Here is a 19562-nt window from a genome sequence, read left to right as displayed (position 1 = left end):
ATACATGGTTTTCTAAATCTTAATATTGTTTGAAAAGCATGTCAATATTGAGCTTTTAAAAATTTCTCATGCATGTTCTGTTTTAATAGCAGTATTAAATTTAGAAAAATATTTAATGGGAAGAGCAAAGAGATTATGCAAATAGCTCTGAAGCTATGACTATCTCTAACATTATACTTGTTAAAGTAAATGACTGATTAAAAGTCTGTTTAACTGGGATAATTCTAGAATTTCTGCCACTAATATGTTAAATCAACACCAACAGCTTTACTTTTAGGTAACAATAAAGTTTGTTTTCTCTTTGACTGCTTTACAGAGTTTGCTCAAATTGACTTTTAATGTTTTAGCTAATAAATATAAAAGGAAAATTATATATATATATATATATATATATATATATATATATATATATATATCCTGTATTATTTGGCTACAACCATAAAATCATGGAACACATCTACAATCTTCTTATAAGTAGCCCAGGAAAAATACAATGACATTAAGAAATATTTATGAATAGCAACCTCTGTGTAACACATTCTTTTGTGTATGCAGTATTCATACACAACACTCAACAAGCATTTAATTCACACCTACTCTGTGCTAGGCACTGGGGACATAAAGGTGGAAAGGACAGTCACTAATTGGCTTCCGAGATACAAGAAATTCTATATTTCATTAAATTTAGTGTTGGGTCCATGACAGTCTTTTTAAAAACCTGCAATCTATTTTTTTCCTGTGTATATTTAATGTTCTTTAAAAAGTATAACCAAAGATATGTCCTAACCTCAAGGTGCTTACAGCAGAGAAAAAGACACTCATGCATAAAAGCTTATCTCAACAAAGAGTAGCAAGTGCCAGAAGTGTTCTCAGCATGCCTAATCAGTGTGAGTGTAGGGAAAGGGCTGGCTGTAGGGAAATACTAGATAAGTTGACCCTATAGTAAAACGACAGTTTGTTCAGGTCTAACTCTACTCAGCTGTGGGGCATTGCTAACTTCCTTACGTAGAGTTTCTCTAACTGCAGAAGAAATAAAGGCTATGTCACAATATTGATGAATTTTGCATAAAAACATGATACTTATTAAGGTGTTTGATACACATTACTTATTAGAAATACCATTAGAAATCTTTTCTTCCTTTACTTTTTGGTCCTACTCTCTTCCTTCTTCCAGTAGGAGTAAACAAAGTGAGGAATAATGCAAGATATCACACACACACAATCTTCACATGGATATGAAATAACAAGTTGTGTTTGATGATCCCTCTCAAATACTGTAGAAGAAATTTTAACTAAAAAAAAAACATGAGACTATCACTGTAGGCATAGGACAATAATGGAACATCTTATATACCTTATGAAGAAATTTGTGCTTCATTTTGTAGGTAATTGGGAGAATGAAGTTGGGAGAATGAATGAATGGGAAGAATTGTAGAGGTTGATTTAAAATAGTTAATACCCTAGATATATAAACTAGTTGAGAAAATAGGCCAAAAAAAAATGATGTCTTGGATATAGACAGATAGTGCAGACAGGGTAGATTTAGAAACTATCTAGGGGAAAAAGGAACCAGTACTTGATGTTTGATGGGAATTAGGGCCTGAAAGTGTGATAAGGAAGGAAGAACCCTAGGCTTCCGGTGGTGTGGTTGAAATGATAATGTCATGAATTGAGACAGGGAGGAAGAGGCTAAGGAAGATGAGCTGTCCTACTAGTGGACGTGGAATTGTTGGCCATATTGTAAAGATAGGCTTAAATGAGTAAGAAATTGCCAAATGGTTTTTGAAAGGTGAAATACTTTACACTACTGCCAGAAAAGTATGAGTTTTAGCATTGTTAGTCTTTTTAATTTTAACCATTTGTATGAGTGAATTGTGCTTTGGCATGATACTGGAATCATATACCAGAAAGGTCTTTTTTAGAACCTTAAGAAATTTGTTCTTGATGCATTAGAGGCAAGGTGCTGATAAAGATATCATTCATAATATTGTTGTGTCCTCTTTATGGGAATCCTCAAAAGGAATTCTCCTAATACCAAGCCAACTATATTTTTTCTTGAGAAATTTATTTGTATCTTGTACTATGGACATTACACAATATATAGGTGACTAGATGTCATTTATATATCGTTTACTCATTTATATATTGTGACTCTCAGTAGGGCAGTTTATTTACCCTAATAGGGTAAATAATGTATTTTGTACTCAGTTTGTACTCAGTTTGTATTTAATGCTGCACTCAGTAACTATACTCCTTCTGTCCATGCTCTAGTTTTCACTGAGACTATATTATCACCTTCTATATTCTAACAAAACACTAATATCCTTTTTGAAGCAAAGTAGATAAAAAAGGTAGGCAAGTTGAGCAAGAAAGATAGGAAGGTTCAATGGCAGGCAGGCAGCAAAAGGACTGAAAGTATCAATAGCTTGCAGTAAAGAGAGCTATAATTAAACCCAGTTACAGTTTTTTGTTTGTTTGTTTGTTTTCCTGCCTACTTGCCAGGCTTCAAAAATGGATTCAAATCTTATAAGCAACCGAGTAAGAGCATCCCAGGTCCTTCTCAGTGAATATAAATTAATGCAAATCAGTATTTAAAAACCAAACTGGGAGGAATAGTAGAGAAGACTGCCCAACATATATGAACCCAGCTCACTTATCGGGGTGCTTTAATCTCTGAACTTGCATCAGATAAGACCTAAGGAAAGCCATCACAGAATCAGAATCCTCATCAATCCACTTGCACTGACTTGTCTTCTATTGTAATACACTTGGGATTTATCCGATAATCATCACAATGACTAGTCACACAAGACACTAGTCACACAAGACCCTAGTCACACAAGTATTATAAAATGTTGAGAATATTTTTATTAAAATACTTTTACATTCTTTGTATGAGAGGTCACAGATTAGTGACCCTGACTTAAATCCCATCAGCAAATGTTTTTTAAAACTTCCTATCATTGTCAACATGTTATAATTAGAAAAACTTACGTACATGCACAGGCATAAATACATCCTCACTTTAGCTGCAAAGGGCAACACAGACAGGAGCTGAGAAGCAACTACTCCTTTCAGGTGAGAGTTGTCCACTGTCTCGAGGACTTTATCTAGAGTCTTAAACTTGATGCAGTTATTTACATTACCTGGCAGGTTCCTGTAGGCTTTTGCATTTTGACGCTAGATATGTCTATTTGAGAAATTTATTTTAAAATGTATCAACAAAACAAAGTGTGCCTCATATAGGAAAGAAGGTGCTTCTTTTCTGGCAATAACAATAATATGCAGTCATACCTTGGTACTTGTCAGCTTCAAAAAGCGTCAAACTCTGTACTTGTCACATTTTGACAAGAAAAAAAGTTCCAGGGCTCGGTGCTTTCCTGGGATTCACGGCATTTGCTAGACTTGTGTGAGTCACCATGCCACCCCACCAGAGAAAATGCATCATCGTTCCATACTTGTCGGCTTTGGCACTTGTCACGAGTTCCAGAATGGATTAATAACAAGTACTGAGGTACCACTGTAACATTAACTATTTGGAAGCTCAATACCAAGTGTGTAGTCAATCATATGTACTAGTACTGTATGTGCAAATTTTAATGCTATCATTCATTATTTATGTATTAATTTTGTAATTATTTTTGTGGAAAAGTATTTCAAGTCCTTTTTGGGATTAGTCAGAGTATACATATCCTAATAAGAGTAAACATTACTTGAATCTATTTAAGAATGACTCAAATTACGAAATGAAATGAGGAAGTAACATATATTATCAAAACATTTTATTGGGGGATTAAATGAAGTCTAACTACAAATACACAATCCTCATATGAAGAAAAATAAATAGAACTGGTGCTCAACTCCTGTTCATATCATTGTCATCAAATATTTTTCTTATAAAATGACTAAAAAGTGAAGAGCATAATTTTCAAGAACTCACTTTATTTAAATAAATATAGCAACACAGTAAGTTGTCAAGAAGATAGTAATCAGATTTGCAGTTGACTTTTTACATGGAGTCAGAGATTACACTGTTCCATTTTAACTGTCTGCAACATGGCTAATGTAAGTCTGGGCAATTAAAAAACAATGCACAGAACAACAGTTTTCAATGAGTATTTATTTAGCATGTGAAAACAAGTCAGGGGTGGCAAGCTACTCCTAGGTGGTTGTGTTCAAACATATAAATTCTAAAGTTTACTACATGCTTTGCAATTGAGTATCTTCTATTTTTCTATTTTGCATTTGATATTTTCAAGATCATGGTCAAGACCACATTATATTAGGTACAATTATCAAGTTAACATAATGATATAGTGGTTTGATAATGGCTTTTGTAAAACTGACTCAAAACTACATTTATGCATAGACAATTATAATTAATGTATTTATTTTAAATGTTATGAGTAGCTGAAGTTTATCACTTTGTGGTATTTAAAATGATCTTTGTTCAGATTTCTATCCTAGTCTTTCAAAAAGTTAAAAACAAAAACATAAAAGCATGGTGATATAATCATATACCACAGGTTGAATTATACGTAGAATTATCCTACATGGTACATCATTGCTTTGTGCCATGAAATAGTTACTTCAGTGTAGCAGCTTCTAAAATGCTTTTTATCTTTATGTTTACATTTATTGTTAATTTTGTATATAAATTGAGAAACTTGAAATTCAATATACCTGAGGCTTTTAAATGAAGTCTAGAACATTCAGGAGAAAAAAGTGCCACTATGTTTTGAGTTCAGTAAGTTTTTAGATCTATGACTAATTGCTTATTAAGTCTCAATTATTTTATCTTTTGATGCCATAATTTAAATAGTAATTGTATAATAACAGAAGCTAATCATATTGAAAATTTTTCCTCCCTTCACTGATAGCTGCAATAGAATGGCACAACTTTTTTTATTTGACTAAGAATAAATTAGTCTCAGTAATTAAGCCAAAGTAGTCCCTGAATTTTCAAATTTAATAACCTTACATTAAACATACAAAATAATATTTAGCTTTTATGTGGTTATATAACAAAGTCAGTATAAAATTTAATTTGAAGTACATTTTTAAAAACAGGAATGAGCCAAAAAACTCTTTTGCTTGTGGCTACATCAATTTTTTATTTTGAAATTATAAATATTTATAAAAATAACTGAAATTTGCTAGTTGTAAATAGAGTACATAGTTCTGTACTGTAGGACATGGGAGTGTTGACCTTAACTCAAAATTGAGATGCAGATTTTCAAGCACTGTTTCTGCCAGCACTATGGAGTTTAAGAGCAGTCACAGGACTTAAATTGAGCACCTGAGTACTTTGAAAAAGCACAAGGTTATGAACTTGGGAAGTTTTTCAGGTGGCCAGTTATTTTCACTGTTTTGGAGAAAAGATCAATCTCCTAGAGGATGTCAGAGCTCACACAGGATCATGCCCAAAGGATAAAAGAGCACACCGCCTCTCGAGTTACAAAAAGAAATGCTTGGGTGTGTGTGTGACTCAGATTCACATGTTTCAACAGTATGTGCAATTGAAGATGCCTACTTTGTAAGTGCTGCATGTCTCAAATAGAGAAATTACATAGAGTGTGACTGAATACTACTTTTCACCTGTTGACAAGAAGTGAAATAAAACATTTCAATAAATAGAAAGGAATAGATTTTTGTATCTAAGATACAATATATTTCATGTATGCTTTTATTAGATGAAAGTTCACTACTCCATATAACAAAACAGTAATTTTTTAGTATACATTCTTAAAACAAAAAAAATTAACATATAACTGACATAAATATTACTAACAACCAGTTTTGACAGTCCTAGTCCTTAAGGGGAGCAAAGAAGGAAAGATTTGGTCTCTATAGTCAATACAACTGGACTCATTAAACCATAAAATAATTCATTATGATTCATGAATTGCATATATTATACTGCCTTCCTTTTAACAGTTAATTTATTGAATTACAACCTATAGTTTTAAAATTAGGATATCATTATTTGGTCTTATTTACTTGTGATCAAATTGTTTCTAGTCAAATGGTAAAAGCAACTGTAATAAATACCTGAGGGAGAGTTTGAAAGCATCCCTCCCTAAGAATAGCAAAACTATTTTTTTTTTAATTTTTTTTAAAGATTTTATTTATTTATTTTTAGAGAGGGAAGGGAGGGAGATAGAGGTAGAGAGATAAAGACAGAGAGAGAGAAACATCAATGTGTGGTTGCTGGGGGTTATGGCCTGCAACCCAGGCATGTACCCTGGCTGGGAATCGAACCTGGGACACTTTGGTTCCCAGCCTGCGCTCAATCCACTGAGCTACGCCAGCCAGGGCTAGCAAAACTATTAGAGATAATTCTTCCTAATAACTTTTTTAAAGGATAAAAGGAATATAATATTCATATAATTATAAATTAGTAAGCCATTACGAGATCAGATTCCAAACATCCTTCCCTTGATGACAACTTTCTGCAATGAAGACAAAATCTGTTATACTTTGGAATCTGACTGACTTCCTGGCTGCTGGGGTGCTGTGCTGGGAACCACAGCGGAGGTCAGAGGCAAACCGTGCTGCAGTGGAGTTTCCATTTCTGCAGCAGGGGCAGTACAGGGAGGGTGGTGTGTGTGCTGAGGATTTGCTGACCTTGTTCTTATACACTCTCCCTTAATCTTAGAACTATTTCATAAAACTAATTTCTTATCATACTGGGCTCAAATATACAACATAAGAGTGATAAAAATTCCTCCACAGTAGATATTTCTCTAACTAAACTTTAGTAAAACATGGTATATTATAAAATATTATTAGTATGACATATTTAGAGTTATCCCTCCAGTGCTATATAGTGGCTAGTAGATATTAGAAAAAAAATCCACAGGTTTGAGTGTTCCTATGAAGATGCTTGGTTATATCAATCAGTACAGTGATTTTTTTCCTTGATATTTCCTATAGAAAATAGATCATTACTATTGTACTAATTTCCTGAGGCCTGATCATTCTCTGAGAAATGGCAAATTCTTAAGTTGTAAACATGTTATTTTACTTCAAATCCACAGCTTACAAATAAATTTCATCCTCTGATAGGCTATTTTATAATAAATTCCATGGCCAATTTGTTTCAGAATGTGTTAATACTCTGAAGATTTATATGTATTATGGTTTACTATTACCCTATTGCTTTTCTTTAATAAATAAGAAATAATATTCATATGATAACATATATATTAGATTTTTACTATAGTTCTAGATAAAAATATTCACTGAATAATATAATGTATTCTATGCTCTAGTTTTTAAAGTAAAGAGATTCATTCTTAGCTAGCATACAGGTAATTAACCTGTCACAATACCACAAATAACTACCCACAAATATTTAACCTAATTGGAACCATACAAGTATAATAATTAAAACTGGGTTATATATAATAATTAAAAGTATTGTCTTTTAAATAGAATACTATTTCTATCATTAAGTGTTAATCAAATGCCAAAACTTCAGGAATGAATTTAAGACAAAGGAATTTTCATTTCTATGTCCCTAAAATCCTATAAAAAAGCTAAATAAATGTACTTTTAGTATAAATAGTTTAAAATATTAAATGAAGGCAATCCAAAAATAGTATCAACTTTTTTCTGATCTAAAGGTTGGTCTCTGATTAAACTGAAAGACATGGTTAACAGGACAAGTTAAAGACTGACAATATACTCTAGAAATGGTAACCATTTTGGGCATTATATCTTCACAATAATTTTGAAACAAGTATATGTTTTTTTTAATTTTATAGTGAAACAACTATATGTTTCTTAAATAAGGTACCATCATTAACTTCTATAAAAGAACTTTCTATGGGTCTAAAATCTAGAATTCAGCACTCACTGTACAGCAGACACATTAGAAATCCAACGCATCCAGCATGCTATGGGTAACCAGAAGTCTGCAAATGAGGGCATCTTGGACTGCAGAACGCAGGCCTTCCTAACACAGTATGGTTCACAGTGAGGTTGAAGGTATATGACTTTATTTTTCTTAAGAATTATTATTAAAGAGTTATCCAGAATCCAAACCCTAATACAATAAAGTTGATTGAATCACTGAAAAAACAGAGATGAAACGCGTACATTATCTTTCAGGTCTTTTTTTCTTCGATATATATGGAAAACACACAATTCTGTGTGTTTGGGCCAGAATACAAGTAGGGTTTAACTGTGTGCTAACTATTCTAGGTAACAAGCACTTACCCGTTGTAAATAAAAATTAAATTGCTATGAAAGCAGGATTTCACTGTTGGTCAGAAAATTAGCAGATGATGGCACAAGGAATGTTTCTGCAGTTTCAGGTATTTTCTGTGCAACATTGTGAAGGGTAGCAATGATACCATTATTATCTGTGAAAAAGTACAAGTCATTTTCATAAAAGATAATAGTAACAATGCAAACTGATTTTGACAGTTTTCTTTCCGTAACACAAACCAAAGGCATTTATTGAAATGAGGATATGTCTATAATTACTAAATGTTAATGCATTAAGAAACAGGCGGCTGGTTTTCTAACGCATAAGTTGTTCTTTCCTTACTGTATTTTTCAGACCACTTGCGAGTTAGTTCTAGATAATGACTTGGTTTATGAGGCCAGTAATCCAGGTACACTGTGTTACTGGTTCTTTTGGGAACAGCTTTTTCAATCTGAGTTCCTTCATGCCACTCATTAAAAGAAGTGATGGAAATTACACTGGGGTGGGCTTGGAGTGCAGCACTCAGGGCCGTTTCGTAATACTTCCCATTGACTCGGTTCCGAGTGTTCTGGGTGTTCCATGGACGGATGCTGGTATCTATGTATCCCGGGCCCACACTCGGGATAAACATTAGCTGGAAGTGATCACAAAATAATTTTAACCTACCCCAGTTCTCATATGATGAGCCATAAGTAAAGCCATTTGTAGCAAAATATGTGTAAATTCCATTAAAACCACTTTGAAGGATATCATATTTATGTTTGTCTTCTACTAGAAGTGCAATAAACAATGCATCATAAGGAGAATTGCGAATGCTCCAAGGCCCTGAGATGGTTAACAGATTGGCCCATTGTTCAGGCTTTGTAATATAGGAATCATAGATGTAAAACATAGGAAGAGAGTTGCCGGTCTTAGTCTTGTACCTGTAAAAGGCCGGATGATTGCCATACCTAGAATATAAACATAGGTAAAAGCGAATGAATCCGAACAATTCATTTACCACAGACAATAATTATGTACTGAAAATGAAGGTAATCATCGTTTATACACACTGTTCACCCTCCCTGGGGAGTCAGTTGTATAAGTGTAATTATTAAAAATGCATTTCAATTTTATACATTAGGAAATGAGATACTGGATATATTAAGACATTACCAAACAAGAAATCAATGATTTTCTATTGAGGTACGAATGTTAACACTACGAAAAGCCCATTTTGCACATGACGACATAAACTGCTTTTTTCATATCAGTGACAAAAGGGCCCACTGCTGCTGACAAGTTTCTTTGTTGAGAGTATGGTGGCTCCCACAGACTGTTATCAGTCACACCCTTGAACAAAAGGAAGCTGCATCATTTACTTGTAATCAGACTAAATATAAATAAAATATTGGATGTGGGCCCACGACTATAAAAGCAGTTCACATTTTATTATCTGAGCTTTTGTTTAAAAAGTCAGAACTGTATAATCATAAAATTTAAAAAAATAATACATTTTAAAATGTTGGTATAAAGAAAACATAAATAGCCTAATACACAAAGTAAAATAATAAAGACAATCTTTAGTCATATGGAAAGGAAACTGTAAGGAACTTCAGAAATGTTTCTCAAAATGATTGCAATATTCATTACAAAATTAGTTTATAGACACAGAAAAAACTTACTTGTCTATAATATATTTGACATTTTCATACATGTTTTGATCATCTCGATTGCTATATGGTTCGATGTGAAAAGTGACCTAAAACAAAAACATTGATTAGAGAAAGAATTATCTATGATATAAAAGTATATCCCATATTTTAAATTAATCCCTTGATTTAATAATCTTAATTTAAAATGAATACTTATTGAACATAGAAGTTATCAGAGAATTTTAATAGTAACAACACTAAGAGCTTTCTCTATTAAATAATATGCTAAATGTTTTATACATTTTATGTCCGTTAATTCTGACGATGCTGTAAGGTGGTTACTAGCACTGCCCTCACTTTCTAAGGGAGATAATCTCAGTTGGGACAGGTGCTGCAACTTGTTACACACAGCCAGCAGGAGGCAGTGTAGGTCACCTGAGCTCACGGCTTGAATGTTCAACCACTGTGAGCTACTTCTTGCATTCCCTATCCAGAACAAATATGGATATTTCTATATTCAAACACATCTCTTTTTTTGTCATAAAAATAAAAACATGGTCTAGAAAAATCTGGACTCTTTTTTCAGATGTGATTAAGTGCACATTTACATGGAGTCAATGTCAAATACCTTTTAAATAACAAATTCTTCCATATAACTAAAATAGCATTTTACAATATAACATATACTTAACTTGCACTACTAATATCCACTAGTATTATAAAGGGCAATACTTGTCAGAATGCTTGTTATTATTGACATGGTTTATATTTCTCTATTGTAGTAGTAGAAAGCGGTAACCAAAAATATTTTTTAAATACTGTGCACAGAAGACTCCATTTGTTTACATTGAGGTAAAATACAGTGTTTAATAACACTATCAAAATTTCAGGTGTTCAACATTATAATTCAACATCCATTTTGTGTTCCCCACAAAAAGTCTAGTTTCCAATTTCACCATTCATTTGATTCCCCTTTCGCATTTTGCCCTACCCACTCCCCTTCCCCTCTGGTAACTATCCATCTGTTGTTTGTATCAATGAGTTTTTGTTTTGTTTTTATATTGTTTTATATTCCACATGACTGAAATCATATTCTACATCTTTCACTCTATCTGACTTTTCACTTAGCATCATACTCTGGAGATCCATCCTTGTCACAAACGGCAATAATTCGTCTTTTTACTGCTAAGGAGTATTCCATTGTGTATATGTACATCTTCTTTATCCATTCAACTGCCAATGGACACTCGTTTCCATGTCTTAGGTACTCTAAATAATGCTTCAATGAACATAGGGGTACGTGTATATATTTACAAAGTAGTGTTTTCATATTCTTCAGATGAATACCCAAAAGAGAAATTGTTGGATCATTTGGTAATTCTATTCCCCATTTTTTGAGGAACCTTCACACTGTTTGCCATAGTGACTGACCAACTTATGTTACCACAAGAGTGTACAGGGTTCCCATTTCTCCACATCCTCTCCAATGTTTATTTCTTGTCTTTTTAATAAGCCATTCTACCATGTGTTAGGTGACATCTCAGTGCAGTTCTGATTTGCATTTCTGTAATAATTAGTAAACTTGGACATCTTTTCATGTGCCTGTTGCCTTCTGTATGTCTTCCCTGGAAACATGTCTATTCAGGTACTTTGTCCATTTTTTAATTAGATTTTGTTGGTGGTGATATGAACTTTTTTTAGATATTAACCCCTTATTGGAAATATATGCATATATCTTCTCCCATTCAGTTGGTTGCCTTAATATTTTCTTGATGGTTTCCTTTGCAGCATAAAATCTTTTTAGTTTGAAGTAGTCCTATTTGTTTCAATTTCCTTTGCCTTTGGAGTCAAATTCACAAAAATGTCACTAAAACTAATGCCCACTAACTAAATCAGTAATAAACTGATTTTTCTTCTATGTATCTTACTGTTTCACATCTTACATTCAAGTCTTTAATCCATTGAGGTAAATTTTGTATATGGTGAAAGATAGTGGTCTAGTTTCACTATTTTGCACATGGTTGTCAAGTTTTCCCAGCACCACTTTTAGAAAAGACTTTCTCCATTGCATGCTGTTGGCTCCTTTGTAGCAGATTAGCTGTCCTTATATGTGTGGGTCCATATCTGGGCTCTCAACTCTTTCCCATCGGTCTGTAGGTCCGTTTTTTCTGCCAATACTGTTTAAGTTATTATAGCTTTGTAGCATGGTTTGAAAACTGGACCATGTGACACCTCCGACTTTGTTCTTTTCTCTGAGGACTGTTTTGGCTATTCAGGGTCTTTGTGGTTCCATAAAAGTTTAGGATATTTTGCACTGAATGTGTGGATTGCTTTGGGTAATATGAACATTTTAACAATGTTAATTCTTCCAATCCATGAACAAAGTATCTTTCCATTTTTGTGGGCTTCTCCAATTTCAACAATGGTTTCTAGTTTTCAGTGTGCAGGTCTTTCACATCCTGTGTTTAGTTTATTGCTAGGTATTTTATTTTTTTATTGTAACTTTTATACTCATATTATCTTGAATAATTCTTTTTAGATGCAAATTATTTTTCAAGTTTCTATTTTATATAAAAATGATACCATATCTAAGCAAATGTGTCAAAATGAGTTTGTTTTTAATGTTGCAAACTATAAATGGCATCCTTCTTTTGTAAAATGCAGATCAATATATGTATAGTAATTTAAAAAGCCAAGATTGGTACACATTTAAAATGTTCACTCATATATTTCAAAATTCTTAATTGTAATAAATTTACTTGTAGATTTAAGTAATGATATGATGTAGTAATGATATGATACTATTTCTCTCTTCCATTTGCCCAAATATATTAGACCAATACTAAAATAAGTTTTAACAATGACAGAATACTATGGTTGAGAGTTGAACAACACAAGGGTCAAGGGTGCTGACCCCCTGGTGCTTTCAAAAATCTACGTATCTTTTGACTTCCCCCCAGTTCAGCTGTCCTTTGAGGCCCAATGGGGGATTGGTTCCAGGACACCCCACAGACACCAAAATCTGTAGATGTTCAAGTGCTCTACATAAAATGACAGATCAATGCATACAACTGGCCCTCTGTGTCTGTGAATTCACAGTCACAGATACAAAATGGTACAGGTATTTATTCACAAATATCAGTGTGAAAATGGATCCATGTAGTTGAAATGTTCTTCAAGAGTCAACTGTACATATAAAAATCAGATGTCTGCCTTATCTCTAGGTCAGGGAATAAGATTCATATAAATATTCCCTTATTTCATGCTTCCAGTTTTGGCCTTGCCAGTCTCTATTCTGCAGCAAAAGTGCACTTTCTAATGTGAAAGTGATCCCGAAGAGTGACTTCAACAACATGGAACTATAAAACATTCCTGATACTTATCCCCCTTTTTAATCAAAGGATGGGACATTCACACAAGAATAAAAGCTCTAAACTAGTACCTGACTCCAAGAAAGCAGGGAGGAGTCCTGCCCACCAGTGCAGCCTGTAAGAGACAGACAGACCTCTACATGGGCTGGGAAAACAGAGGAACAGCCAAACTGCCTGCTCACATCTTGTCACCGCTGGGCAAAAACTGGGTGAGTACAGACCTGGACAGGAACTCACGCATTAGAGAGAAAACTTGCAGAAGTCGAGCCTTCCCAAAGTGGGACTCCAGCACATCACTGGAGGGGGGAAAAACGAAAGAAAACCACGAGTTTAGGCCCAGTGGAGGCTGCAGGGAAACTCTCCCAGCACCACACCTCTGCCTGAGAAAACACTGAAACAGGCTGATTTATGTGATAGAGGTGATCTCTCCCATGGGGACAAAGAAAAGCAGTGAATGCTCAGTTATTGCAGCTAGATGGGACCCCACTGGAGAAATCCATTCTCTCTACTAGCACTTGGAATACTATAGTGAAAGTTCTATAACTGGAGGGAGGGGATACTGGGAAAGAGGCAGGTAAGAATTTCAAAGGTGTTAAAAGGATTGTGTTCAGAGGAAGTCCAAACTGGAGCTGCAGGGAATACCAGCCTGGGGGTACCCTACTGCACCTGCAGGCAGCCCCAATGCACTCAGTGCTAAACCCACACCTAAGTCAGCTCCTTGTATGGGCTGCCAAGTGCCACTGTAAGAGCGAACTTCGGTAGATAGAGAGCACACTCAGGAAATACAGAGTTGAGCGACAGTGACACCTTATTGAAAACAAGAGACACACTTCAGATTTAAGGACAGACATAAATTCAGTGTGAAGGGATGGAAAAAATATTTCATAAAACTGAAAACTGCAGTACAATATCAGATTTCAAAATACAAATTAAAAAAGGGTAATACAATGAAATTTCCAAATAGAAACTCTTAACCTTTTAAGAAAAAGTTTTCATGTGCTGTGACAATAATAGCGTATTTTAAAAGTATTTTTGTGTTTCCCCTAGTTACTTTTTCTCAAGTATCAACAGATCTTTATTATTGACTATATTTATGCTGATTACATTTAATTTTTTAAAAACTGATTTCTCAGTGAGCATCAAATATTATTATTTACTTTATAATTTTGTTGGAATAAATATATCTCTCGAATATATACCTACACACACACACACACACACACACACACACACACACACACACATTCTACTGAAAAAAAAAAAAAAAAGATGGCTGAAGACAGAGGAAGATCCTGAACTTGCCTCTTCCAATGGCCATACCAAACCTATAGCTACATATGGAGCAATTTCCTCTAGAGGGAAAAAAAACCATAAAAACTGCCGATGCAATTCTTTCATATCTGGCAAACAAGAGAAACCCACACTGAAGGAGGTAGGAATGGCCGAAACATAATCTCACCTTAAACTCCTCCCACATGGCACACTGTGACCCACAATTGGAAGGAAACTCGAAACCTGGAACTTCTCCCTGAGGAGCAAAGGGTTCATATCCCACATTGGGCATCCTAATTTTTAAAACCAGCATCTGAGAGATGAGCCCCCAAAATATCTGTCTTTAATGACCAAAGGGGCCTGTGCCCAGGAAACCCAAGGAACTGTGGTGAACTGAGAAACAGCTCTTCAAAGGGCTTATGCTCAGACTCACCTCTCTGGTGCCCAATACAGAAGCAGTCCTTGTAAAAGTACCTGGACTTTATATGAAAGGGACTCATTTGCTAATTTTAAAGCATTGCTCTGTGAAACAGAGTTCTTCTGGGACACTCTTGGGGAAAGGAGGCTGGTGGGCACCATCTTCCTGCGTGCCCTCTTGCTAAAGCTGGTGGATGCTATCTTTTTTATTCTTCTTTCTTTCTTCCTTTTTACGTGGGTACTGTCTTTGTATACAATCCAGCCAGTAGGTGCCATCTTTGCACTTTCACACAGTAGTGCTCCAAAGTGACAATATCTCCTGGACAGGATCTTCTACACACATTTGGTGACCTGTTTTCTGTGGCTACCCTCTGGGGGACAGACACCTCTTGATCACCTTGCTCTGGAGGCCAGAGAGGTTGTGTTCTTGGGTCCCATGGGCCTGTAGCAATCAGAGAGGCAGTTCTTGTTAGACTGCCGGTCCAGGGGCACTGTGACGGATAGATGAATTAGGTACATCCCCAGTGTTTCTGAGAAAGAGGTCTATTTGCTTGTCCAGAAGCTTTGGCCTGAAGGGCAGGTTCTGGTTTGGCTTGTGTTGCTGGGTACAAAGGGAATATAATAGTTAGAGAGACAGGTCTTGTCTGGCTACCATCACCAGGCACTAGAGGGACAGAAGACTGTAACACACCCCCAGCCTTCTGTGAGAAAGGCAACCTTGCCTGACCTGGAGCAAGCCTGGCACACATCTAGGGGGCCTCAGAAATGCTCTCCGGGAATGTAGGGCAGAGAATGCCATCACTGTGCCCTCCTTCAGCTCACTACAGCTCACTGGTATCTCCCAGAAATGAGCTTACACTTGATTAAAACACCGATTTTCATGACTGCCACTCAGGGGACGCCTCTAAGTAGCCAGGAATCTAGTGGTTGGTGGGGGAGTACACTTTTGGTTCCACAAGACTGCATATATTTGCATTCTTCAAAAGATGCTGCCCAAGGGCCTGCCTTAAAAACAGCCTGAATCTAGTGTTGACTGAGACTCTCCCCTATGGGAAATAACTCGTCTTGGCATACCCTGAACTACTGGGGGTTATTAAAAACAGGTTGCTTGGATAATTAACAAAAAGGTTTTAGAGACAATGAAGAACGAGGGCACAGTAAGTGATAAGGTTCATCTCATACACAAAGTCAAACATTCAAGACCAATACAGGTAGCTGTTTCATCTTACACATAGATACAAACAGAGCATCAAACAAAATAACGAAATACAGAAGTACACTCCCAATGAAAGAACAAGATACAACATCAGGTAATAAAACAGAGATAGGTAACTTATGTGATAAAGGGTTCATATTAATGATCAAAGAGTTGTTTACAAGGCTTGAAAGAATGATGGGTGAACAGGTGAGAACTTCAATAAAGTTATGAAAAATAAAGTACCAAACAGAATTCAGAGAGCTGAAGAATACAGTAAGTAAACTGAGAAATGTACTAGAGGGTTCAACAGAAGACTAGATGAAATAGATAACAGAATCAGTGAACTTGAAGACAGGATAGAAAAACTCATTCAATAAAAGTAGCAACAAGAAATAAGAATAAAAAGAAAGTGAAACAGAAAACTTATTTGAAGAAATAACTAAAAACTCCCCTAACCTGAGGAAGGAAACATTTTCAGACTTAAAAAAAGCCTAGAGAATTCCAAATGAAATGAACCCAAAAGACCCAAAGAAGGATACATTACAATTAAAATGTCAAGAGTGAAAGAGAATCTTGAAAGCAGCAAAAATAAAAAATAAAAAAACTTGTTACACACAGGACAAACAGGAGATTTTTTTTTCAGCAAAAACTTTGCAGGGCAGAAGACAGTGACACAACATATTCAAAGTGCTGAAAGAAAAAAAGAAAAAGAAAAAGAAAACTCCAACCAAGAATACTCTGCTTGCAAAGATATTCAGAATTGAAGGAGAAATAAAGACAAGCAAAAGCCAAAGGAATTCATTACCACAAAAATCAGCCTTAGGAGAAATGTAGAGAGACTTTCTTAAGCTGAAAAGAAAGAGCTATAAATTGTAACAAGAATACATGTGAAAGTATAAATATACTGTGAAAGCTAAATACATAGTAAAGGTAATTGATCAATCATTTATAATGCTGGTAAGAAGATTAAAGACAAAAGGTATAAAAATAACTAGCTATGAGTACACAAGATAAAGAGATGTAAAATATGACAACCAAAATATACACTGTGACTGGGGAGATTAAAAACATACAGTTTTAGAATTAGTTCAAACTCATTTTACAACCCTAAAATAGACTGTTGTAATAAATACAAGTTGTTTTTGTAAGCCACACAGTAAACACAAAGAAAAACCTATAGTGGATACACAATGGGTAATGGGAAAAGAATCTAATCATACCCCTAAAAAAAGTCATCAAATCATAAAGGAAGAGAGCAAGAGAAGAAGAAAGGAATGAAGTCATTACAAAACAGTCGGAAGCAAACACAATGGCAATAAGTAGATACCTAGAAACAACTACTTGTAATGTAAATGGAAAAACTTCTCTCATCAAAAGACAGAGGTTAAATTGGTTAAAAACAAAGCCAATTTACATCTAGGTATAAAAACAATAACAATCTGAAAGTGAAGATATGACAAAATATATTTTACATATATGAAACCAGAAGGGACTGGGGCAGCTATAATTATATCATACAAAAGTAAACTTTTAAAACAAAGATTGTGGTAAAAGGAAAAAAAGAGAGTTGCATAATGAAAAAGTGGTCAATTCAATAGGAGAACATAACATTTGTAAATATTTACAACATAACAGCACCTACTATAAAGTAAATGTTAACAGACCACAGGAATCAAACAGACAGAAGTACAATAATAGTGTCAGACATTAATACCCTATTTGCATCGATGGATGAATTATCCAGACAGAAAATCAATAAGGAAACAACAGCCAGAACCAACATTAGGTCATACAGGCATAACAGATATATGGAAAAGGTTCCATCCAATCACAAGAGAATACATATTATTCTCAAGTGAGCATGGAACATTCTCCAGGATAGATCATGTTAGGTGGTCACAATAAAACTCTTAACTTAAGAAGGCTGAAATCAAAGCAAGTATATTTTAGATCACATGGTATAAAAGTAGAAATCACAAGACAAAAACAGAAAAATTCACAAATATGTGAAAATTGAAAATATGCTACTGAACAATCACTCCAAAAAGATTGACAAAGGGGAAATCAAATATACCCTGAAAAGAAATGAAAAGGAAAATATAACATACAAAAACTTATGGATGCAGCAAAAAAAGAGTTTTAAGAGATACTAAGAGTTGACAGTGATAAACGTATACCTCAAGAAACAAATAAAGTTGCAAATAAACAACCTAGCTACACCTCAAAGAACTAGAGGAAGAATGAATGAAGTTCATAGTAACTAGAGGGAAGGAAAAGACAAAAATCAAAGCAGAAATTAAAGAAATAGAGACAAAAAGCAATAGGAAAGACCAATAAAACTAAGGAAAGGTTTCTTGAAAATACTGACAAACCTTTAGCTAGAAATAAAAAAGATAGCTCCTATAAGTAAACTCAGAAAGGAAAGAAATGTTACAACTGAACTACAGAAATATAAAGGATCAAAAGAAATTACTATTAACATTTATACTTCAGCATTTTGCACCAACTGGAATGGATATATTCCTACACACATACGATCTTCCAAGATTGAATCATGAAAAAAAGAAAATCTGAACAGACTGATTACTAAGTAAGGAGATTGATTCAGCAATCAAAAACTTCAACAAAGAAAAGTCTAAGGCAAGACAGATTCACTGGTGAACAACTGTACTGAACAATTAAAGAACAACACTTCTTAAATAATTTTTCTTTTGGAATATTGCATATATTTTCATCAGTGAGATCAGCCTGTATATCTCTTTCTTGTGCTATCATTTAGTTTTTGAGTTAGAACTGTGCTGTCACTATAGAATAAATTTGCAAGTTCTGTAGTAGCCAGTATTCAAAATGACCACCAGTGATCCTATTTTCAGATAGTCATGACACGTGCAGTTGATGCCTGCATTGTGCCAGGGTTGTTTATCAGTGGATAAACCAATGGAATGGAAGTGGTATTAATTCTAAGATTAGCTCAAAAAAAGACTCCTGTGTCTATATTAGACTCTCTTTGATCATTCACTTTGAGGAATCTAGCTCCCATATCATAGGAAGGTAGCCCTACAGAGAAGCTTATGTGGTGAAGAACTAAAACTTCCATTTCAACAGCTGAAAGAAACCAAGGCCTATCAACCACCACATGAGAAAGTTGGATGACTGTTGCACCTGCCAACAGCTTGACTGTAATCTTGTGAAAGATCCTGAACTACACCTATTTGTCTAAGCCACTTCCAGATTCCTCACCTTTAGAAATTGTATATGATAGCCCTGGCTGGTGTGGCTTAGTGGACTGAGCATTGGCCTGCAAACCAAAGGGTTTACTGTTCGATTCCCAGTCAGGGCACATGCCTGGGTTGTAGGCCAGGTCCCCAGTAGGGGGTGTGTGAGAGGCAACCACACATTGATATTTCTCTTCCTCTCTTTCTCCCTCCCTTCCCCTCAGTCTAAAAATATACAAA

General features: G+C 34.8%; 1 protein-coding gene across 2 annotated transcripts in view; it reads right to left on the bottom strand.

Moving 5' to 3' along the window:
• Positions 1–3922: 3922 nt before the first annotated feature.
• The window catches only part of MANEA (mannosidase endo-alpha), a 46807-nt gene continuing 31167 nt past the window's right edge, over positions 3923–19562 (bottom strand). For both annotated transcript variants that reach the window (XM_045843480.1, XM_045843481.1), the window contains exons 4-5: positions 9880–9956; positions 3923–9165 (exon numbers count right to left, since the gene is read on the bottom strand). In XM_045843480.1, coding sequence (XP_045699436.1) covers positions 8508–9165; positions 9880–9956 — 735 coding nt within the window. In that variant the 3' untranslated portion in view covers positions 3923–8507. The remainder of the gene's footprint in view (positions 9166–9879; positions 9957–19562) is intronic.

This window comes from Phyllostomus hastatus, unplaced genomic scaffold (assembly GCF_019186645.2).
Source record: "Phyllostomus hastatus isolate PE091 unplaced genomic scaffold, TTU_PhHast_1.1 phas_contig_40, whole genome shotgun sequence".
NCBI lineage: Eukaryota > Metazoa > Chordata > Mammalia > Chiroptera > Phyllostomidae > Phyllostomus > Phyllostomus hastatus.
This window is presented reverse-complemented; position numbering and strand designations above follow the sequence as displayed.